We start from the raw sequence: 23,951 nt of genomic DNA, 5'->3' as shown, positions 1-23,951 counted from the left end.
GTAAATATTCACACAAAAAAATGTTTTTAATTTAATTGAACTTGCCCCTTAATACTTTGTGTGTGTATGTGTGTGTGTGTGTGTGTGTGTGTGTGTGTGTGTGTGTGTGTGTGTGTGTGTGTGTGTGTGTGTGTGTGTGTGTGTGTGTACTTAAAGTATTTTCTATAAACTATAACATTTAAAATATTTTATTATTTACAAATCTTCATATCATTCTTAAAGTTACTAAATTTGTGAAGTTAATCAGATTAGCCATAATATTTCTATGCACTGATATAGTGAATCAGTTTTAAAAAATGTATCACCAATAGAATGATGGAAGTCTAATATATGATATAACCTAACTGTATAGTGAATCATTAAACCAACTTTGATATGATAACTTGAACCAACTTTTCCTAATTGTATAGTGAATCAGTTTTAAAAAATGTATCACCAATAGAATGATGGAAGTCTAATAAACCATTAGATCTGGATGTAAAAATGGTTATCAAAGGATGGTTAAATGCAACAACTTCAATATGAAAGAATTTTTTCAACTTTCAGACGGGTTTACTAAAGATTCAGAAATATAATGGTTAAAAAAGCTGCAAAATTTGTTTTTGTAAATAGAAAATTATAGGATGATTTATTGATGAATTGCAGTAGGCTATTAAAGTATGAATAGTATAAAATAGTGTGTAATAACCATATTATGGTATGTTAATGTGTTGATTTGTGTAACCATGTTACGATTAAATTTTGATTCAAAGCATTTCTTATTACTTAACTTGTTCATAATTATTAATTACTTTTGACTTTTAAATTTGTTTTTTAAATTTGTTTTTCCCAAAAAAAAACATGTTTTGAAAAAAAAACAGTTTTGGATTTTTTCCCAAAAAAAAAGGCTTTTTTTCAACCCTGATTTTAGAGATAAGAACAGACAACTTGTTGCCTCAACCTACTTAGATAAAACTATACTTTGGTAGAACTCAACACAGCACTTTTTTTAACTTTACATCCCTTTAAGTACAAATACTAGCACTAATAGTGAATGATAACAATATAAAATGAAACCATTCAAAACAACTGCAAAAAAACGTGTTATTGTATGTCTATATAGGTACACAAAAATACATTTTTTTTGCAGTTGATAGATAGATAATATCTTTTTTTTTGTCACATACTGTAATTAATATATATATATATATATATATATATATATATATATATATATATATATATATATATATATATATATATATATATATATATATATTACATAGTGTAAAATTATGACTGTCACAGCATGTTTTCTCAGTTTTTTTTTTTGGTTAAAATAATTTCAAAAGTTAGAAATGCAGATTTTTAAAAAAATATTCTGATAAAATATTCTTCGTGAAAACACTCTTTAAAAATAAATAATGGAAAAAAAACTTTAACATTATTGCTGTTAAAGAAAAAATAAGAATTTCTAAGAATTAAATGTTCAAAAAGTTTCTTTTATAAAAAATGAAAAAATTTTTTGAGTTTCTAAGTGTACTAAGAAGTTTTTTACGATACACGCAAAAAATAATCATAACAAGTATCGACATTAATGCAATATTCTTAACTTTTGTGTTAAACTTTTCATTTTCAAGCCACATCAGCAAGTCTTTTTTATATAAAAATTTGTTCCTAAATTTTGGTTTCAATTCAAACTGGGATGGAATTGGAAAAAAAGCTTCATAAAAATCTTTAAGAATAACACGAATTGTTGGTGTCGTTTCATCATTATGATCTAAATCATCATTTAGACATATAAATTTCTTCCGGTTTTTTCGAATCCAATCTAGCTGTTGCAACACAAATGAAACATTGTTTTGAAGCATTTTAAATGTTACATCATCTTCCCCGAGTAATTCAAATTTGTACTTTGTTTCAGAGTTGTTAAGACTGGTTAAACTTCGCCATATTTCATGACAAGCTAAAAACAAATTCTTTGTGATCAACGGTAACTCTGCATCATGATAATTCTCAATTTTATCTTTGACTTTATTTTTAGATCCATATAAGCGGAATGAGCAGTTCTTAAACATAGTTTCAAGTTCTTTGATTTTATCAATGGTAATTGGAATTGTAAATAACATAGCAGCAAGAGTACGCATCTCACGATCAGATAAGGTGCCTTTAAACAGAAAAATATGTAAATTTTTTTTTGGCAAAAAACCAATTACAATAAAAGTATAGGTATAAAATAAATAAAAGAAATTCAAAAACCTGAATGATCTGAGTCAATTCTATCAAACAACAATGACACATTTTGTGCCTCTTTAACTCCAATAAGGTAGTAGTTATAAGAAAATGCAAACTGCATATCTTCAGGATGACGCATTTTATGACTTGAAGTGTCATCAAAGTATGGCTGGAACTGTTTTTGCATTTCTTCAATAATATCTTTATCCACCATATGAGGCATATGAGCAGGAACCTTTCTTAGTTGATACCCAAAAGCTTTGTTATAAATTCGACTTACATGTAACAAGGATGAGGAAAATGTATCAAGCAGTTTCCTTCCTTGCCTGTTTTCTATCAAATACTTATGTTGGTTCTCTGATTTTTGGCTCAAAGTACTCATATTATAAAGAAACCCATCTTTCTCCCACGGCAAAAAGCTGAAGAAGGTTGTAAAAGGATCCATCAATAATTTTGTTAACTGAACTGTCTTTGAGTCTTTATCTTCTAGAGAAAAAAGTTTTCTTCCAAATCTCTACAAACAAAAGAAAAAAAGAAATATTTTAAAAAAGATGTTGCTGATGATTTGGAGTCACTATAAAGAGCACTTAAAACAATGATTATAGGTAATCCAGAATTTCATATTGATATATACATCATCACATAACAAATATTTACCTGAGTTTCATGCAAATGTTCTTTGTACAGCTGATATTTTTCTTTGTTAAAACCATTTACAGTTATATCACCTTCTTTGAAATTTTGCTCAAGAATTTGTAACCTATTTTTTAAAGTATTAGATAAAGTTAGGTTTCCTAAGTTTATTTGCTCAAAACTTACATTACTTTTTGTAATCAAAGGGTATAATGAATGGTTGTACAATTTTTGTGGATACAACACCCTACGTTCTTTTTCTATAATTACTTTCTTTTTAAAAATTTGCTCAACCTTTGTATCAACTATCAAAGTGAAAGCTAATACTTCTTTACTTGTATTATTTGCACCTTTATATCCAAGTATTTGAAAGTTTATGCTTTCTTCAGAATAGTTCTTAAAAAAGGTAAGAGAAAGCAATTTAGATTTCTTTCCTAGAACAGCACTTCTTAAAATTTCATTTGTTTGATAGTTCCCTTCAACTAAATCCTGAAACACATTTGTTAAGTTAAGAAACATTGACAAAGTACCAGATGGGACTTTAATTGATAACGCTTTAGAGTTATCAAGTTCCTCTGTATGAAAATGATATGAAAAAAGTTTATCAAAATTTTGTGTACCACAATCACCAGCATCAAAGCCACACTCAATTGTATTGCAATTGCCATCACAGTATCTATCTCCAAGCCAATTGTTTGCGCAACCACTAGAACAATAGCTGTTAATCATATTGTTCTGATTTCCATTGATATTCATAGCTTGAATTAGTGAGTTTGCACTGCCTTTCATATTGATGCAATCACCACCATCCCATTCACATTCTGTGTAATTACATGCTTTGTCACAGTACTTATCACTTAGCCAAGAGGATGGACATCCTTCATGACAATTAGGCACTGCCCAAGCTTGAAAAATCTTTTGACCTTTTGAATGAGTGTAAAAATCATCAGGCCAAACCTCTTTTCCAAAAAAAACATCGTCATTCATATAAATAAACTTCTTTGATAAGCCTAGAATTCTGTGAATATTAGATTCTATTGCAGGTGAGGAAAATGTTGGTAAATGACTTTTATTTGGAAATATCTCTTCATGTGTAACTAATTCAATTCTAGGATGGTCTAAATTTAACCAGCTTGGTATTTGCCCATTAGTTACAATAAATATTTTTCGAACCCAAGGAGCAAATGCATCAATAGATCGTAAGGAGTATTTAAGTTCATTGTTATCAGCAAAGCGGTTTGTAGTTAAATCTGTATTTCTATCACTAGATGAATAAATAAAAGGTTTCCAAATAAGTGACACAAAAAATAGATTTGAACCATAAGAAGAAACATTCCTCTCACTTATTAACATCTGTACATACTTTTGTTTGGCAAAATGAATAACAGCACTCTTTGTTTCCTTGAAAAAGATAACTTCTTTAACAGAGTTAGGTAATATCAACTCAATGCTTCTAGCAATAGAGACATTATTTTCTTCATTGTTCAAATTCAACATCATTAGAGATGAAAAAAGTTTCTGATTACCTGGGATGTTCGTGTTCGTGTAAAATACTTCTCTCAAACTTAAATGTGTTTTTTTGTACATTAAGTTTGAAAAGGTCAAGTTCTTAACAGTATCTTGAGAATCAAATGAAATAATAGCAATATCATCAAAAAACTCTAAGCTTTTTGCTGAGGTAAATCTTTTATCTATATCAACAGTAATTTCAGGTAACGTAATATCATTTGGTAAACCAGAAACAGCTAATTTCTTGGCAAGAAAACAATTTTTAAAAGGGCAAATACTTGAATTTTTCCACTTGAATTTTTCTACTAAAATTGAAGGTTTTACTTCTTTACTAATAGTTTTGCTTGAAGATAAAAGTAGTGTCTCTTTATACTGGTTTAACAAATCAATCAGATTGGGGTCACTTCCATTTACCCAAGTGTAAACAACATCAATTGGTTGTGGTAAACAAAGTCTAGTTTCAAATGATCGCCCACGAATATTGTCATAATAACGACCAAATTTAAAGTTGCTAGCATATCGCATCATATTCCACTCTAAAGCAACTTCACCAAAATGGAAGGCAGACACAAGAATAATACAAATCCCTGCGAATGCAAACCATACACCATAGTTTCTAGAGAGACAAGAATATGTTTGCTTTTGTATAAGTTTACAAAAAGCAGACCAAATTTTCATGATGTTACCTAAAAATACAACAAAATCAATGTGTACAATATCATATAAACACTATATAAAGCTATAAATACTTGTGATTAATGGTCTAATTGTGTGTCTATGTGTGTGTGTAATTGGTTACTAAGCTGCTATAATTTCACTGACAAGTCGCACATTACTGAGATATGCTGATTTTAAAGAAACCTTACATTTTATAGGGTTATACGTTGTATGAAAAAATCAGTTTTAGTCATTTTTTAATTGCACATTAATACTGAACTTTTAAAGAACACTGTAAGATAACATTTTATTACAGATACTTGGTAAAATAACTGATTTGAATTTAAAGTACTGACATTTATCAGTGCAATTAAAAGGTGATTAGTGCAATTTAAAAGTGATCAGTGCAGTTAGCCTTCAACAAATGATAAAATCTTTTTAAACATATGGATAGACTTTTTTTAGTAGTTAGTGATCCTCCAAAAACCCTTATTTCAAGCTTTTAATATTTTACTTATCTGTGTGTTGCTTATTGTTGACTTTGTTTTTGTGTGAATGTGAGCTGATTAAATTACCTTCGTTTTCAAATACATCGATAAATCTCAGTAAGAAAGAGGTAGCATAATACTTTGCACCTTATAACGAGCGTTCTAGAATGGCTAAGTGTTAGTTGTTCAACTGTTTATTAGAATCCTAAAGCATTCTAACTTCATATTTATGAAAATATTTTGACATTTCGGCTTCGTTAGCACATTCAAAACATGTGTTTGGATCGTATATAGTTAATGAAATAAGATAAATTTAATTGACTCGTTTTATACTGTAAAAACAATAATTTTAGAGTTATGTAAGAAAATCTAACTCGTAATTTTTGGTTTTAATTGTCATTTGTTGAGTTGGTATGAGCATTTATTTGACGCATAATCGCTTCTGTGTTTGCGACTAAAGTTCAAAACAAAATGCGTTATCCTAATTTGCTAACATGAACGTTTAGGTCTGAATGCAAGAATCGCATGTGAAGTTTCAAACCTGATGTTTGGTTTTAAGTTAGGTCTAAACACCAGAGTTAGTCTAAAGACTAAGCCAACCTTGAAACATAAATCCAAACTAAACATAAAACAAAGCCTAACTACTAGGACTTGCCTATTCTGGCGCATTGCCATTTTTTTAATACTGCATTGTCATTTTTTTTAATGCTAATGAATTCGAGATGTTGCATTTCCATTTTGCTATACTTAAGGTTATCAAGATGACATCGTGTTCTGAGTTTATATTTAATGATCATCACAGCATCCGAAGAGTTGATCATAGTCCATAAAATGAAAGCAGGGTTTTAGTTTGTAGTGTCCTAGGGCAAGGGTGTGAATTCCGTCTTGTAGGATGTTTCTTTTATCGTCGTTAGCGCTGAGTGCGACTTTGTTAATTTCTTCAGTGTAAACGTTGTGAAGATGAGATCGGATAACATTCATGGTGGCAAGTTTTTCTGTCTTGTTCATTAAGCAGTCGTAATAGTCTTGATGAGTGATGTGTTTTTGTACGACTTTAGCTTTAACTCCTTTGCATTTTTTCTCTTCTTTTCCATTAAAGACTGTATAGGAGTAGAGTTTGGGTCGAAGTCCAACAAACTCTTTAATTTGTTTACCAGCAGCCTCATCTTTGAACATGCCAATAACCTTTTTATTTTTAAACCCAACGTCAAATGCAAAGTTTTGAATGGCAGGATGGACTTTTGGAAAGTCGCTCGTGTCAAACTTGCTTTCAACGTCATCAGCAATGTCTTTATAGAAATCTTCTGTTTCTATTTCGTAAAAGAGCGAGTCAGTGTCGGTCATGAGTAATTTTAAGCGATCACCGTATTTAGGTTTCATGTAGTCGTAATGGTGCTGAAACATTAAAATTTTGCTGATGTCTAGGATGCTCATTCCCAAGTAAACAGGCTTGTCGTAGTAGACAATTGTTTTTTTCATATGAACTGCAATCAGGTGTTCATCAAAAATTCTGTTTCGTTCATATTTAGAGCTTTTAGATAATTTTAAGACTTCTTTTCTTGTGGTAACCAGTTTAATATCAACGCGTTTTAGAATATTCTCCATGGTTTTGCCAAAGACGGAGTTGTTCATGAGTTTGAAAAATTCCTTATCAGATTCGTTGGTAGCTTCTTTTCTTTTATCGGTGTTGAGATCAATGTATTTTTTCATGAAGGGTTCTTCTTCAAAGGTGATACCACGATTGATTTTGGTGATGATCAATCCCATTCGTTCATAAAGTTTTAGATTTTCATGATGAACGACGTATTTCACTTTGTTGTTTAAATTAGGAACAAGCTTTTCCACTTGATATACTTACCTATCATGGTGGGTAGAATTTCAAGAATGGAAACAAGAATTGTAGATCAAAACGGTAACTTGATCGACTTTAGAGGTGAAGACATTATCCTTAGATTTCACGTTAGAGAAAGAATAACCTCTGTGCTTCAAGACCTTTTTACGAGCAGCGCAGTTCAGCGATAATTTTTTTCTTTTATTTTTAAAAATGAGCTACCAAAAAGTAAAAATTAACATTTCACAAAGTCAATCTGACAAAATAAAAAAAGCGATGCAAGAAAAGACTGATGTCAATATAAGACTATCTCATTCAGATCTAGAAGGCGAACATATTCTCGCTATCACTCATGCGCAATTGAACAAAATTACAAAAGCGTATGAAGCTGGTAAAGGAGTCACTCTTAAATTGAGCAAAAGACAAATTGCATACAACTCAAAAGTCGAAGGTGGATTCATCGGAGCTCTTCTACCGTTATTGGGTATGTTAGGCAGCACTCTTGCTACAAAAGTAGTTCCTGCTCTAGCCACAGGATTGTTAGCAGGTGTAGGTTCTTCTGCTGGCTCTGCTATGGTTGATAAAATTGCTGGAAGAGGAATCGTTTATTTGAAAAAGAATGGAAATGGAATGAAAATGACTGCTGCAGGATCAGGAATCTTTTTAAGACCTTGGGTAAAGCCTACTATTGGTGAAGGACTCTTTGTTAAAAATGGAAAAGGTTATCAATCTATTGGATCCGGATTATTGCTCGGACCCAACTCACCCTTCTCAAGCATTCCCTTTTTAGGCGCTATTCTATGAAAAGCTCTTGTAAATGTCTATTTTATATATTTATTACTAATAGATAAAATCATTCTTTATTAATTTTACTCGTATCTAAATTTGCTTTCATATTACTAATAATATTTCCACTATAATTGCGATAAATTCTTTTTGCTGAGAAAGCATTCGATAACCTTTTATTTGTTGTTTTTTTCATTTCAATATGATTATATGTATCAATAGCAGATTTTAATATTCCCAAAAATTCTTCGAATGGTATTATTTGAATCATTTCTATAAACGACATTTTAACGCACTTTGGAAGCTTTCGAACGTTTTTTTCGAATTTAATATATCTACTAGATTTCTCAGTACAACATTTCACTTCTTTACCACTAAGCATATTAGTAAGGTCAACTTTATTTATTGCATCCATTTTTTAATTACATAAGAAATTTATTTAACTCAAAATTAAAATTTTTTTTCATCTGTACATATTACAAGACGGAATTCACACCCTTGCCCTAGGACACTACAAACTAAAACCCTGCTTTCATTTTATGGACTATGATCAACTCTTCGGATGCTGTGATGATCATTAAATATAAACTCAGAACACGATGTCATCTTGATAACCTTAAGTATAGCAAAATGGAAATGCAACATCTCGAATTCATTAGCATTAAAAAAAATGACAATGCAGTATTAAAAAAATTGCAATGCGCCAGAATCGGCAAGTCCTAGTAGTAGCCTAATTTGAAACTGAACTTCAAATTTTAATTTTGCATTCGGGCGTTGCACAGTGAGTCAAAATCCAAAAAAACTGGCAAAACCCCCAGCCACCCTCAAAAAAAAAAACAAAAAACAATCGCTAGGAACTAATAAATTTAATAAGAGTTATATTGTAACTAATACCACCAGAAAACTGGAAATAATTGCTTTTTGGTCAATTTTAAGGATTCATCACCTTTTGCACCTTTTCCTGAGACATTTGATTTATTTTTAATTGCGAAACCCGCGCACAAAATGTTCGCTTTAGTGTAACTCTTTTAAGGTTGATACGAGTTGAAACAGTTCAAAATTTAATTTGAGGGCATATGTTTAAGATATTTGGTAACTATAAACAATATTTTTAACACTGTATTTTGATTTTAGATTGTCATTCCTAAGATCTTTAAAAAAGTGCTTCATTGATTTTTTTTCAATCATGAGTTTGGTTGAAAAACTAAGTGATCCACCAGATTCCATGGTAGTTTTAACATTTTCCCATTGATAGATATATATAAAAGCAGAAAAACAAATCAGTTGCCCGAACTTATCCCAATTCAATACACAACCTTTTAAAAAAAGTCAAATGTAAAATTTCATGTGAATTATTTTTCACACATTTTTCACACAACATCAGCACTACAAAGGTAATTTTTCATAACTCAAAAGTCAAAAATCAAAAACTCATGCTCAAACAAATCATTTTAAATTTCAAACCTCAAAAACCAAAAGTTGCATGATCTGACTGCCTACTGCATGAATTAAACGTTTAAAAATAAAACTTTCATACAAAATAACGGATAATAGTTCATTGCTTGCATTCATCATGAAAATAAATTTAGTTCCTACCATTCAAGAGTTAGGAATTAATCATGATAATTTACTTGAAGCTCTTCTACTTGAATTTCGTAGATTGGAGGGTCTAGACTATGGAAGTATTGATGAACTTGAAATGATAAATCTCAAGAAAACTCTATCAATATTTAATTGTAAATTCAAACCTAAATTGCTGAAAGATTTAAGAACCTTCTCAAGACTTCTGGAACATGAGCAAACCTGGTTGGATAAAGAAATAACAGTTAACAGAAAAAATGTTGCTGCAGCTCTAGGTACAAAGAACATGGACTGGAAAGATCTAAGTGAGAGAAGCAAAAGATCTAAGGTAGTAGTAAATCAATTGGGTTCAAACCAATTCATAAAGTAGTTTACTCACTTAAATGTTAACTATTATCTTGTTTAAGGTTACCAAGTTGGAGGTTAGTTTTCCAATAAAAATGAAAATTGAAGATGCTTTAAGGTTTAAATACAGTGTGATCTTTCTTATGAACACAATGAACAGCATCAAATGATCAGAAGTTCATCTATAATACAGAATACAGATATTTATCCTTACTTCATGAAATTAAGAATGAAAGACAGAGATGCTATCCTAAGGGTGTAGCTCTGTAGCTGTAGGGTGTAGTTTAACCATACTCTGACAAGGATACTAACTTTTACTGAATGCCAGAACTCGATGAAAATATTTGCTGAGAGCGGGGAAAGTTTGAAAGTGTACTTCACTTTAAAGGGAGTTTTGATGGTGTCTCCAAAATATGTAAAAACAAAAAATAGACTGATACAAATATTGGCGAGGTCCAAGTAAACTAGAAGAGATAATTGAATAAGAGAATAAACGAGCAAATTCTTTTTCAGACAGCTATTGTTCTACTTAAATTAGACATTATGAAGAAAACAGTATGGTTGAATAAGAAGCCCTCTAGTACAGATTATTATAGACCCCTACATTTCCAATATCAAAATGAAATGAAAGAGTTGATCAGAAATGAAGATGAACATCTTAAAGCTGAAATGAATTGATTGGTCGAGTTTAAGGTAAAGTTAGAAGTAGCAGAAGGCAACCCCTGAAAATATAAGTTTCATTAATTTTTGCTAATAATACCTTTTTCTTTTTTTTTGTTTTGGTCATAGAATAGTAAGATAATGCGGTATTTTGATTTTTTAAATCCAAATCTTTTATTTTGATTAGTATATGTGCTCGTTTTGGTTTGAGGAACCCAAATTTTTTTATTTATATCTATCTTCGTGCGCGTAAAAGACTCTAACAACCATATGCGTGTGTATTACGTTGAAACTACAAAACTGTAAAACATAAATTCATATTTGACGTAAACTAGATTGTCCTTTAAAATGCAGCCGCCGTGTTTGATTAAAATCTTTTAGTACAGCAAATAAGTTCGAATTTCGCCCACTTAGAATTGTTTCTGTTGAGATTTTTGTATATATAAAATGACCTGTATCCAGTTTTTCAACTCTGTGTGTTTTATTGGATCATGTTAGCGACTTCATCTTGATCAGAGTCCTGAAGGTTTAATTGATGGAGCTTAGAGTCTTTAGGACCAGTTCTCCTTTTGTTAGCATGTCACAGTTAGCCTTAACTAAATTTAGGTTTTCTGAATTGTGTCCAAATTAATTTCAACGTTTTCTGAAAGGGTATATTTTACTGATCACTATGTATATAGGCCACCAAATCAGAAAACTTCTAGTAAGTAATTATGGCATTTTGAAGATTTTTTCGCCCCTTTTTTCGCGCCTTTTATTTTGCTCCTTTTTTTGCAAGTGTTTTGCACCATTTTTTGGTCCGCCATGTTTTCATTCAAAATTTTATTGTAAAAGTTACAGACAATTTATTGAAAATGAATAATAAAGATGGTATAGTGTTATATTACATAGTTTAAGAGTGGATAATCACATAATTGGAATGTTTTAAATCATCAAAATATTTACAAATATAAAATTAAAAACTACTTCTTCTTGAATTGAATCAATTTGAAAAAATATCAACATTTAGATCAACATGTCCAAGAGAAACATTTAGGTTTTGAACCAGATTCTTTGAACTTTGTATAGTTGTTTTGACAGCTCTCGAAAGTTCTATATGGAGCATTTGTCCAAGTTTCTCTTCTATCCCACTCAAATACATAAGAGGGATGAATTGAACTGCTACTTGGAGATTTACCTGTCAGAACTTGACTAAGTTTTATGTCGCACACCACAATGTGCTCAACTTTTTCAAGATTTAATTTTTCAAATAATATTTAAATGTTTAAATATCTTTCTGGGATTTCTGGAGCTACCAGAAGAAGAAATGAAGCATTTACTGACAAATCTTTAAATATTTTTTTTAGACCATCTTTATATAAAAACCTGCAAGCTGTTACCGGTTATGTTTTAAGGTAATCTATTTCAACTTTGCCGTAATTTTCAAAAATTTCATTGAGATTAACAATATTTAAACAAAATTTGATAAAACCACTTACCCCGTCAACAGCAATCTTTAGCAATTGATTCTTAGAATCAATACATTTAATATCCAGGAATAGTTTAACAAAAAGAGTTACATCATACTGTAATATTTTTATACTCCATAGTTTTATCTTTGTTTTTAAATTCAAATAAAATATTTTCTTCGGTAAATAATGGGAGAAGATAGCTGTCCAAATCAGAGACACAGTCTTTTAGTCCAGGTTCTACAGCGTTTCTTCTTTTTTCAACAACTCTGTAATTATTAATTTTTTTATATAATAAGTTTTACTCCAATTATTGCATCATTTTATTGTGCAGAATTAAATTTTTATTAGCATTGTGATTTTACCTTATCATATTAGCAAGTTTTATCATTTGATGGTTACTTAAGGTAAGAGAATTCTGAATATAAAAAAGATTTTTGTGAGTAAAATTGGTTGTTTTTGAAGTATTCTCAGATCCAATAGATAGTTTCAGTTTACTACCTCCTGTCTTCAATGAAATGGTATTACCACTTTCACTACATAGCTTTTCTTTAATAACGTGAGAAGCCAGTTGTTCCTTGACATCTAAATAAGTTAAAAAACTATGGAAACTGAATGAAAAAGGTTTCGACAACTTTACATTGTTAAAAAGGTTATAGGTTCAAAAACTTACAAAGGTTTTTTTAAATTAAAATTATCATTTTTGCTTTATTATTCTTAACATTTCTTTCACTTATCTCTCTATTAATAACGCAAATTAATACAGTTTTTCTAATACCTTGATATCCGGATGCAGCTGATATGTTGTTTCTGAAAAATTACATTTACGAACTTGTTTTCTATAGAACATGGTATGCAACCTTTAACAGTCAAATAATCAAAGTTATAAAAACGTTTTCTACCTGAGCGTTATTTCTTTGCATTTATGATGCAATCCTCTTTTAACTTTAGTCAGACAAGAACTACACCGCAGACTAATAGCTGCCGTTTTAAAACTCTTAATATTTCACTTCTGCAAGTTTTTTGTCTCCTGATATTATATAAAAAATTGTAGTTTTATATTTCTTTACAACAGATATACAAATCAAATAACATTTTACCGATTTCGTGTTTTAGCCGGGATAGTCATCTTTGACCAGTCAATGTCAAAATTAATTTTCTGCCTGAGATCAACAACATTTGTTCTTTCAACTATATCCCTACACCTTAAAAAGATAAAGATATGCTAGTACCAAGCAAAATGAGATTTGATTCATTTATCAAATCTTATTTCTTTGAGTTCAACAAGGTATCCAATTTTTCAGTTATGTGAATGGTTTTACGTTTATGACATATATACTTTTATATATATTTATTTAGTTAAAAATCATTAAGTATACCAACCTTAAACACAATCCAGTAGGGTATCGATCATCAGCAATCTTATAATGCGAAAAACAGCTCTGAAACTTAGAAATTATATGGCTTTGGCTGTTTATTTTCATATGACATTTGCGACCACAAAAAAGACATGAAATTACTTTGGACACAATTCAGAAAACCTAAATTTAGTTAAGGCTTACCGTGATGTGATTGCCACTGCTGCCAGGTTTCCTATCAACGCTTAGTGGTTGCTTGAATTGTATTTTTAGATGTAATTTACTGCATTTTAGATATAACTTACTTTTCGCGATTTTTCTTCAAGAAAAACTCGCGATAAACTTGTCTTAAATAAGTTTTCTTATCTCTTTATGCTGCCATCTCAAAAGCAACTAAAAATAATCAAGTGAAAACTTAAAGTATTTGCTTTATTGTAAAAAAAAATGTTTTAAAGCCAATTGCGTATGTTTGCGCCATACGGATACAAAAAAAATTGATAAAAATTTTCAATCACTTTTCAATAAAACTATCACTTTTTATCACTTTCAATCACTTTTCAATAAAACTAGTTTGTTCCAACCTCGATTTCAAAATACGGATCCTCGATTTCATTCATTTTCTTTAACATATCTATATAACACTAAGATTTTAAATCCAGCTAGCTTGAAAATAATCAGTTTCTTATCTAGACATTACATAGTAGTGTGTAAATATTAAAACAAAATTATAATCGAAATATGTTGAACATAAATACGTTATAATTTGTGAAAAAGTTTAGAATCGAATATCGATTAATCTAAAATACCTTAGTGTATTTAGGCCCACCAAACAATTTTTTAATTTTGATGAATGCCCAACAATCCGAAAGCATCTGGAATAAATCATTTTTATTAGTCAATTTCTCGCCTTTCAATCGACGATCGAAATATTCCCAAAGATGTTCTGTTGGATTTAAATCTGCGTTTTGATAAGGCAAGTTCGAAGTAGGAATTTTTTTCGAATTGAAAAAATTTTTGATAGAATTTGTTACGGTGCTTTAGATTGTTGTCTTGCTAGAAAATCCAACCATAAGGCGTTTCTTCCTCTCCATTGGGCAGCATAACATTCTTGATTATATCTAAATATACATTCTGATCCATCATGCCTTCAATGCAATGAAGTGGACCAATAGAACCATGACTGAAAGGTTCTCAAACCATTATATTGTCACCACCATGTTTAACTGTTGGCATTTGATACTTAGGAGCAAGTCTTTCATCTTTCGGACGTCTCATGTACTTGATACAATTGCTACCAAACATACAAAACTTTGATTCGTCACTGAATAAGACTTTTGGCCATTCTTTTGAAGTCCAATGCAAATGATCTTTTGCAAATTTTTTTTGAGTTAAGCAATTAATTATTAATATTAATGGTTTCTTGGCAGGACAATGACTAAGCTTTTTATGCTGACGCAGGCGCCGATTTGTAGCATCTACGCAACACTTAACAACATAATTCTTGCTCAAAATGCTTATTAATTTGACAATACTTTTGCGGGGATCTTGTTTTGATTTTCTTCCCAAATTTCTGTCTTGATGTTCTGTAGTTATCTTTGGCCTGCCTGAACGATGCTTGTTTTCAAGTGTCTTTTGGTCTCTATATCTCTTAACTAGTACGCTAATTATTGATTTAGCCACATCATAAAACTCAGAAATTTGCTAAAAAGGAATCTTCTTCTTTACAGCATGTACTATTAAATTTTTCTTTTCTCTTGACGATTACTTTGATTTTCCCATTATTTTTTAAATTCAAATTAAGTTAACTATTATATCCAATAAATTGATTTTAACATAAATACATTTTTCTTAATGGGGCATGGAGTTGTTTGTAAACCTTTGCACGGTTATGTTTTCAATAAAATTTAAATTTCTTCCTTCCATTTCAAGTTATCATTTTTTTGAATAAATCATTCTATATAATTACATTATAGGAACAGTTGTTAAAAATTTCATTCATTTTCAGTCAAAAGTTAAAAAGTTATGACAAAAGAACTTGAAAATTTTAACCGTTTATAAACTTTTGCACGCTACTGTATTTTTCTCTGACAGGGCCTTCTTTGTTCAATTTAGTAACTAAATTAGTATTTCTGATAATGGATTCTCTTCCGTTTGCATTTTTAGAATCAGAGCTAGCCACAAGTGGATTCTTTTCTTGAAAAATATTGACTTATCTTCTTCAAACACTCTTAAACCTAGTTAAGTGCTTACTATTAGTCTTAAAGTCAAAGAAAATTTAAAAACATAAAAAAACGTATATAGGAAAGGGAATAAATGCAGAGCTGAATGTATGAACAAAACAGAGAAAAACCACAAAACAGTTGAATTGAAAAAAACCATAGCGATCTAATAGCAATAAAGAAAATAAACTGAACCTGTTTAAACAACAGTTAATCTTTGCGAAATCAAAACTCCATTATTTTTAGACCGGATGTCAATATTCCCCTAAGAGATAATTGACTGAGAGAAGCGCTTAATTTTCTTAAATTCTTAAATCTAGCTATCGTGGTGTGACCTAACAAAGTCCTATGCTTTAAGAAAATCCTAATTTAAGAAACGACAAATTATGTATATATAAAAGAAACATTCGCGGAAAATAACGTTGTTGTTTAAACTAGATATCGAGTTAGATAAAATAACTAAATTTTTTTCTCTAAATTTTTCTTTTATGAATATGAAACTTGTGAAATTTAAGAAATGACAAATTTCGTATGTATAAAAGAAATATTTGCGGAAAATAACTTTGCTGTTTAAACTAGATATCTAGTTAGATAAAATAACTAAATTTTTTTCTCTAAATGTTTCTTTTATGTATATGAAATTTGTCATTTCTTAAATTAGGACTTTCTTAAAGCATAGGTCTTTGTTAGGTCAGACCACGCAAAATTCTTATCAAAAAAAATATTTCATGGTAAATAATTTTAAGAATTTTAAGGTGATTTTTATTGTTAATAACATAATTTTTTTGTTGAGTAGTTAATAACTTCTCAGAAGAAAGCTTTTAATTTTCTTTAAACTATCTTTTAATTTCAGTCCAAAAATCCTCTATCGAACGTAATTTGCGGACATTGGCAGGGTTCTTATCTCTCGGCACATATTCGATATTTTCAACTTTTATGTAATCATTCACTTTGCTTGAATAGTGTGCGGAAGGTAGATCAGGCCAGAACACAATTTCGTCGTTTTTGTGAGCCTCGTTTTTGTGAGCCTCGTTGATGAACTTCTTTAACTTAACCAGACATTTGGAAATGTACACATCTTTGACAGCTCCATGGCCCGAAGGAGCGATGTAATGCTTTGAGACTCCCTTCTCAGATAGGGAAATTCAAGCTAATACTTTTGGGCTCATATTCGCTTTTTCTTTTGAGCTTGACCTCATTAGGCTTTGAGTCGGGATCAGAAGTATAATATCTTATGTTGTCAAAAAGATTGGAGTTGCTTAAAGAAAAGTATGACTCATCGTCAATGATCACAACTTTTTTCTGAATAAATGCAACTAATTTTCAGCACTTAGGACTCACAGCCGCTTTCTGAGTTGATGTTCTTTTTGGGGCTTTAGTTTTTTTACGATAACGAATCCTCGTCTTTTCGTTAAGAATTTTGAAAATTTACTGCTGGGAAACACAGAATTTTTTGGCTAAGCTACGCTGTGAAGCACCATCCTTCTTATCAATCAATTCTTCTACGCTGTTTCTTAGGTATTTATTTTCCAGTCCCACCACTTCTGACCTTTCGTTCTGGTCCTATATTGTTCTCCTTTCGTTGCAGTATACTTTATGTGGTCAATTTTGGGACATTTTTTATTCGAAAGTGATTGAAAATAAACGTTTTGTCCTCTTTTGGATGCAAATCCAATAAAGCGTACACTCGTTTTCGGAATGCCTCATAATCATTCAAGCTTTTAAACAAGTTCTGAAAAAGTAAAGACTATGTAAAGACTATGATACATTGTAAAGGATTAAATTTGCTACATATAAGGTAGGATTGTAAAATTGTAAAAGATTGTTAGACATATTGAAGCGACAAAATTTGTCCGGACTTTTAGTTGTCACATGCTATTTAAAAATTGGAAATAACTACAAAAAAATTATATATCTACAATGACAAATGGAATTGACAAAAATTATCTTTTTGCAGCTGCGGATTGTGAGTGGCGATGATAACAGCACTCAGCGAGTAGTTAAAAAAGTTTGTGATTTCTATCAAATTGACAAGGAAATTTTGAAAAAAGCACCTTTGATAAAGTTTAAGCATGAAGTTTAAGAGGTTCTGGATGGAAGCACATCGTAGATATGATCGTCATTCCATCAGAAGTATTAAATGAGCTTCCATCAATACCTAAAATACAAACTGAAACTAAAAAACACTTGAAACCATATCATGCCTTATCTGAGCAATATAAACGGTTTAAATCAATGTCATCAACAGAAGGAATAGAAGTTTATGAGATTGCTTTTTCAGCTGCAAAAAAATTTAAGTCATAAGCAAAAATGCTTCGGATATCATCAAGCAGGCTATCCAAATATCTCCACTGAGAGTAGCGAAAACTAAGAAGCCCTATAAAAGGCAAAGGAAAGTGTATTAGCATTAATAGTAGACCAATACATGACTGTAGACAATTATAAGCACAATCAGAGATCATTAATGGAAAATGGCTATGACGCATATCCACCTTATAACAAAGTTTTTGAGATAAAAAGAAACTAACTGAAAAATCCATGATAATTACTGATACCATGGGCGAAATAAAATTACATGGTCTACTTGATCACATTTCCAAATGACTGGTTCGGAGACTTAACTTAGTATCTTCTTTACTTCGATGGCCCCTATTTGTATTATGAATGATGAGAAGTCATTTTCGAAAATTCTTGTTCTTCCTCGACTCGAATTTGTCAGCCTAAACGTTTCCGGTGTTTAGAGGAAATAAAAGACAGCATATAGAGTCACAAATCAATCATTTACATCCCACTAATTAATCACTTACATTCAGTTGACTTAGAAGACGAACCCCATTTTTTGGTGTTCCATCAATTAACTTTCACTATGATAGACAATAAAGTTTTTAGCCCAATCACTGATCAAGTAAGAGATAAACTGCTTTATTAGTAGACATTCCTTCCTACTTTGAAGATCCGCATATAGCAACACCGAAAAACAAATTGAATTTTTTCATAAAATAATTTCTTTTTCTCACATCAGATCATTTAACGGACAAAAAAAAAAGTGCTGTTTATTTATTACCACAAGATCCAAAAGAGCGTAGAAACTGGCTATCTGCTATTCCATGAAGTAACATTTCTGTATGTTCTGAGTATTGGCCTTTAAATTACAGAAGTTAAAAAAAAAAAAAAAAAGAAAGTTCATGGTAAAGAAAGACTTTCTCCACCTTTTATTTTTAATTGGGTTAAGTCCAGCCTGTACCAACTTCACCCACTTTGATTGCAAGAAGTAAACAAGTTGATGAGTTTGAAACTTTTTTAGCCGTGGCTCTTTGAATTGCAATGATGTGGTTGGTATTTATAAAAACAAAAATACCAAAAGATTTCAAGATTTCAACTCAAGTTAATAACTGTCTATGAGTCTAATGAACGAATTTGCTTTCAATCAACCAAATTTTACTGTCTACTAATATCGAATTATTTAAAAGAAAACAAGTTCTTGTTGAAAGTTAAACTTCTATGAAAATCTCAAGTATTTATGATACACTGTATTCTTCATACACTATTATTTGTGCTTTTGAATATTATTCTGTTTCAAAAACGTTAATTAGAAATGATGTCAGTTTTATAGTGTTTCCACTCTACAAAAATTGACATGTTAAAGCTTTATCAACTAAACATATTGGAGAACTTTTGGGAAAATCTGTTAATCAACCAGGCAATGTGCAAAAGCAGTGCTTGCTGTTATGATTTAGTCCCCTTTTGGTGGACCTACTTTTAGAGTTGGCATGATTCCACTATATTGTCTTCATTTAGATTTTCAGAATTGATTCAAAGAGTTAAACACAGTTCATATAATGAACTGCGTTGAGCTCTATGTTGCAATAATAAAGTCAATATAAAGTTTCTCTTTCTTTAAAACTGTTGAAGAAAAGCTATATTTGACTAAAAATAACATTTTTTACACCTAATGGTTGCATTCATATATGAAAAAACAAGAAATAACTGGATTACTGAAAAAACTAGAAAAACAGTTTAAGGACACTATTGATGAGAATTTAATTACAAATAGGGATGACCTTAAGAAAGGTTATAGTTTAGAAAATAAGACGCTTGTGCCTCTTTCAATATATATTTAAATGCTGCCTGGTGATTGACAACATTTCTCTGTGTTTGAGAGTGTTTTGTAAAGAAACTCTTTCTGCAATATTGACACTTCCTAAAATAGATCAAAGCAGTGTTAAAGAAACTGTTGTATTTCTAAAAAGGTTTACACATGCATGGAAAATTATATTCACGAACTTGGTGATGACAAAAGGTTGAGATACAAATTGCGCTGTTGATAAATCACCAGATGACTTTTTTCTGCAAAAATTTGGATTGTCAAAATGAAAACTGCTAGATCATAATGCTGGCTGTTGAAACATCTAAAACATACCATATATATTAAAAGGCTTAGTTGAGTTGGTAAATTACCTGTTAATTATATCAAACAAATTTGTAAAACTTGGTGATTTAACATCAGACCCGTTGAAAAAGCTTTGTTTTTTCTGTCCAACAACTTTTAGAAAAAACCAAAGTTGAACTCACAAAGCTGCTCTTACAATACGATTCAGACTTTCTTAAACTTCGTATTGGTCATTCTTGCATGAACCAACAGAGGCAACACAAAAGGAAAGTGAAATAGTTGGTTATTTGAACATATTAGAATCTAATTTATCTGGTGATGTTAAAATGCCTTTATACATTGCTGGTTATGTTCAATTTAAGACTGGTTAGGAAGATCTAGACACTGATACATATTCATATTTTAAAGAGCATGGTGTTTATTTTAATGACTTAAAGGTGGTTTATCAAAGCCAACTGACGTGCTTTTGACTGAACTGGGTTTGACTTTGCCAGTTTGTTTACATTCCTAATCGTACTATTTTCAATCAATTGACAATTTCTATTTTTAGGTTTTTTTTAAGATTAATATTTCTTGTTTGAAAAGTTATAAAATCTTGTCAAGTATTTTTTTAAACATTTACGCTAAAACTAAAACTCTATACTCTTACAACAGGTCTGCTCCAAAAAAATTAAATATGAGAAATAAGTTAAAACTTGAGTTTGTTTTTGTTGTTTTTTAAATTTTCTTTAAAAAGTTTTTGACAACACTCTCTGCTTAATAATGTAAAATAATTCTGCCTTCAATATTTTTAGTTGGCGAGTTTTGTATCAACTAATTTGTTTTTCCAGTTTGATAAATCAAAAATAAGCCAAAATGTTTACTAAATCGGCCCCCACGAGTAATACGCCTGGGTTTTAGCCATGGCTTTTTGTCAAAAACAACTATTGTTAACAATAGTATTAGCAGTGGTGTTATTGCTCTTGCTGTTATGGCTACTTTAAAGTTACTCGATTATCGATTTATCTATTTGATAGCTATTGATAATGCGTCTTTAATATTGTGTTGAAATATAGACAATGAGTCTACAACAATCAAATATTTCTTTCGCCGGACGTGGCGTCTTTATTTCTAACCTACCTAGCAGTTGAATTTATTATTATGCTACCCAGAATCGAAATTGATTATTTGTATTGAAACCGATCGAGGCAAAGGGAAGAGCAGGTGATTAACTTTGACAGCTTGTTTTGGTTCTTGATTTTTTTTCTTCTGGCAATTGTGTTTACTTTAGTTATATGCCAGTTTTCATTATTAATTACTTTTTTCCGTTTAAAAATAAGTGGAAATTACAATTAGTCAAGCGTTCGATTTCAGAACATAGTTTGCCGCTAATTATAATGCTCTAAGTTGTGTGAAGAACGGTAAAACACGATCCAATAGCATAAATTATTAATTCCATTTTTCTATTTATGATCTATGTAAAATAATATAATGCATGAATAAATAAGTGGAAAGCAAATTGAGCAAAGTACTCTTCAGAAACGATTTCAACATATATTATTAAATATCTCTACGTGGTATTTTTAGGTTTCTTGTTTTTGCTTTTTTTGAGAGCGTTGGCTTTTAACTTTATAGGTTTGTTTGTGATTAGGATTTCTAGTCTGTAAATGTATAGCTCGTGAACTCAAGTGAGCTAACTTAACTTTGTTGATTGAAGAAATCGTTTTAAAAAGTTTAAAAGCGTCTCTTAAAAGAAGATTAAATTCAGAATGCCAATTGTACGCGCAACCATACTGACACGAATCATAAAATCTGCAGCAGATGATGAGGTCAACAAAAAAGAAAGAAAATGTTCTATGAGCTTGAGACGTCTCGAGGAAAGACGAACATCATTATACCAAAGAAGGAGTTCACTCTTCGGCCCAGGTAGCATAAGATCTATAAAACGTAAATAGTTTTTCACTCAAGTTGTTTTAATTCCATTCGAACATTCCATATATTGGAACCTTTTTCCCCAGGATTGTTAAGTACACAATCCGTTTTTTAAATTCCATTTATCGGAATATTTTTCTCCCAAGCCTCAAGAATCTCACTAGCCAAGCACAAGTTCCATGAAATTCCGTTAATAGTTCGCGTTAATAGTTCGTATAAAAGATAAGTGTTTGCAATTTCAATAATTAATTAATCATAACTATTATGGATTTTACCATTTCTATCCTACTTTAGAACGAAAGAGCATACTCAGCTTCAGTAGTGGCTCGAGCAATGCCTCTGTTATAAACGAGCTAAAAATAAAAGTGTCATTTCAATTGATTTGCACATCCGGTAGTGGAGATGTATTTTTTAAACCCGACGGAAACCGCTTCACCGATGAATACACTCTTAAGTTGGTAACTTCTACTGAATATAATATAAAAATGGAAACTGAGCCTGCCATAAAGCTGAGGTATTTTCTTTATGTGGTATTTGGATAACTGAACATTCTATATAGTGAATTTATAACTTTAGATTTATAATTCTGTGGTATTTTTTTGGTACCTAGTATTTACTCTTTCTCTTAGATGTGCTCCGTAGAGGGTTTCTACTTTTTTACAAAACTATTTTATCATTAAATTAAAATAAATTAACATAAGTTAAAACAAATTTACATAAATTAAAACAAATTAACGTAAGAATTAAAAGAAATGAACATAAAAATTAAAACAAATCAACATAAAAATTTTTAAAAAAAAAAAATTAACTTTAGTTAAAACAAATCGTTTCATGTAGGTTTATCAAGATAGCGGGTAAAGAATTTCCTTTTAAACCTATAAACAACCACGAAAGCGAAGAAAAATCACTATATCAGTTTGTCTGGTCAACTGCAGGCATTGATGTGACGATGAGGAGACATCGAACAAACATACCATGTGCTATTAGATTTAAACACTATAGGCAATTAAACTTCAAGCTGCAGTCAAAGTTTTACACAGCAAACGAAATAAAGCGTGTTGCTGTGGGAAAAAAGCTGAAATCTATTGTCTTAGAATGTACAATCGGACGTGGTGTTGTCGAATCTACAGTTGATAAAATACTACTGAGTTGATTAGCAACCCCCACGCAATTTAATTAATTAGGAGTATTTGCCTTTTCATATGAAAATTCCAGACCACAGAAATGGTTTTCCGTAAAATACAAAATTTTGAAAACGAAATGTGATGTAAGAGTTTGACACATGAAAGATTTTGAACCAGTTAGCGTTTAAAGGTTATATTGTTGCAAATCCTGCTGGACATGTTTTTAAATCCTGCTAGTCGTGTTTTTAAATTTAAACCTACTTGACAATTGAACTGATTCTATACAATTTTTTATGGGTCAGTTGTACTACAGGTTTTTTATGTTAGTCACTGTAAGTATTTTACAGTTGGTATTGTTTTTAACTGTTGTTATATTTATATTCTATATTTGTATCGATATTATTTTGAGTATAATAGATTTAAACTTTTAAAAACATTGCGCTTAAAAAGTATTTTGAACATTAAATAATCTTTTAAAGTTATTGTATAAATAACACACACGCACACATTTACACACACATACTTACACACACACACACACACACACACACACACACACACACACACACACACACACACACACACACACACACACACACACACACATACACACACACACACACACACACACACACACACACACACACACACACACACACACACACACACACACACACACACATGCACATGTCCAACATGAATCTTCATAAATAGTTGATTTATTTCGATGAACATAATGCAACTTCTGCTTTGTAACTGGTTATCTTTTAAAGATCTCTGTATATTGTCTCAGTAGC

General features: G+C 30.6%; 2 protein-coding genes and 2 pseudogenes across 6 annotated transcripts; 2 read left to right on the top strand and 2 right to left on the bottom strand.

Moving 5' to 3' along the window:
- Positions 1 to 1,331: 1,331 nt before the first annotated feature.
- On the bottom strand, positions 1,332 to 5,999 carry LOC145182503 (N-acetylglucosamine-1-phosphotransferase subunits alpha/beta-like). 3 transcript variants are annotated; one of them, XM_090085614.1, is made up of 4 exons: positions 5,649 to 5,999; positions 2,872 to 5,042; positions 2,239 to 2,728; positions 1,332 to 2,146 (listed from the first exon to the last, which is right to left on the bottom strand). In XM_090085614.1, exons 2-4 carry the CDS (start codon positions 5,032 to 5,034, stop codon positions 1,461 to 1,463), a joined length of 3,339 nt encoding a protein of 1,112 aa, XP_089941740.1. In that variant the 5' UTR covers positions 5,035 to 5,042; positions 5,649 to 5,999; the 3' UTR covers positions 1,332 to 1,460. The 3 variants fall into 3 exon arrangements, 2 of the variants coding, with proteins under 2 accessions (XP_089941740.1, XP_089941739.1); XM_090085613.1 differs by lacking the exon at positions 5,649 to 5,999 and adding an exon at positions 5,589 to 5,605; XR_016451919.1 differs by lacking the exon at positions 5,649 to 5,999 and having other exon boundaries at positions 1,566 to 2,146; positions 2,239 to 2,700; positions 2,872 to 5,567.
- A 5,778-nt stretch (positions 6,000 to 11,777) lies between these two features.
- Positions 11,778 to 14,785, bottom strand: LOC145192695 (uncharacterized; annotated as a pseudogene). The gene is made up of 5 exons (XR_016451792.1): positions 14,708 to 14,785; positions 13,055 to 13,149; positions 12,931 to 12,962; positions 12,518 to 12,737; positions 11,778 to 12,421 (listed from the first exon to the last, which is right to left on the bottom strand). The product of XR_016451792.1 is annotated as an uncharacterized LOC145192695 (transcript).
- Positions 14,786 to 19,697: 4,912 nt separating this feature from the next.
- LOC149889418 (uncharacterized) lies at positions 19,698 to 20,968 on the top strand (annotated as a pseudogene).
- Positions 20,882 to 23,588, top strand: LOC145182519 (CB1 cannabinoid receptor-interacting protein 1-like). 2 transcript variants are annotated; one of them, XM_090086104.1, is made up of 3 exons: positions 20,882 to 22,024; positions 22,325 to 22,544; positions 22,868 to 23,588. In XM_090086104.1, the coding sequence occupies exons 1-3, from the start codon at positions 21,868 to 21,870 to the stop codon at positions 23,181 to 23,183; spliced, it is 693 nt and encodes a 230-aa protein (XP_089942230.1). In that variant the 5' UTR covers positions 20,882 to 21,867; the 3' UTR covers positions 23,184 to 23,588. The 2 variants fall into 2 exon arrangements, with proteins under 2 accessions (XP_089942230.1, XP_089942229.1); XM_090086103.1 differs by having other exon boundaries at positions 21,649 to 22,045.
- The last annotated feature ends 363 nt before the right edge of the window (positions 23,589 to 23,951 follow it).

Source organism: Hydra viridissima, unplaced genomic scaffold, assembly GCF_058129835.1.
Source record: "Hydra viridissima isolate aposymbiotic clone 2 unplaced genomic scaffold, HvirCarnegie_v1 scaffold_4, whole genome shotgun sequence".
Taxonomy (NCBI): domain Eukaryota; kingdom Metazoa; phylum Cnidaria; class Hydrozoa; order Anthoathecata; family Hydridae; genus Hydra; species Hydra viridissima.
This window is presented reverse-complemented; position numbering and strand designations above follow the sequence as displayed.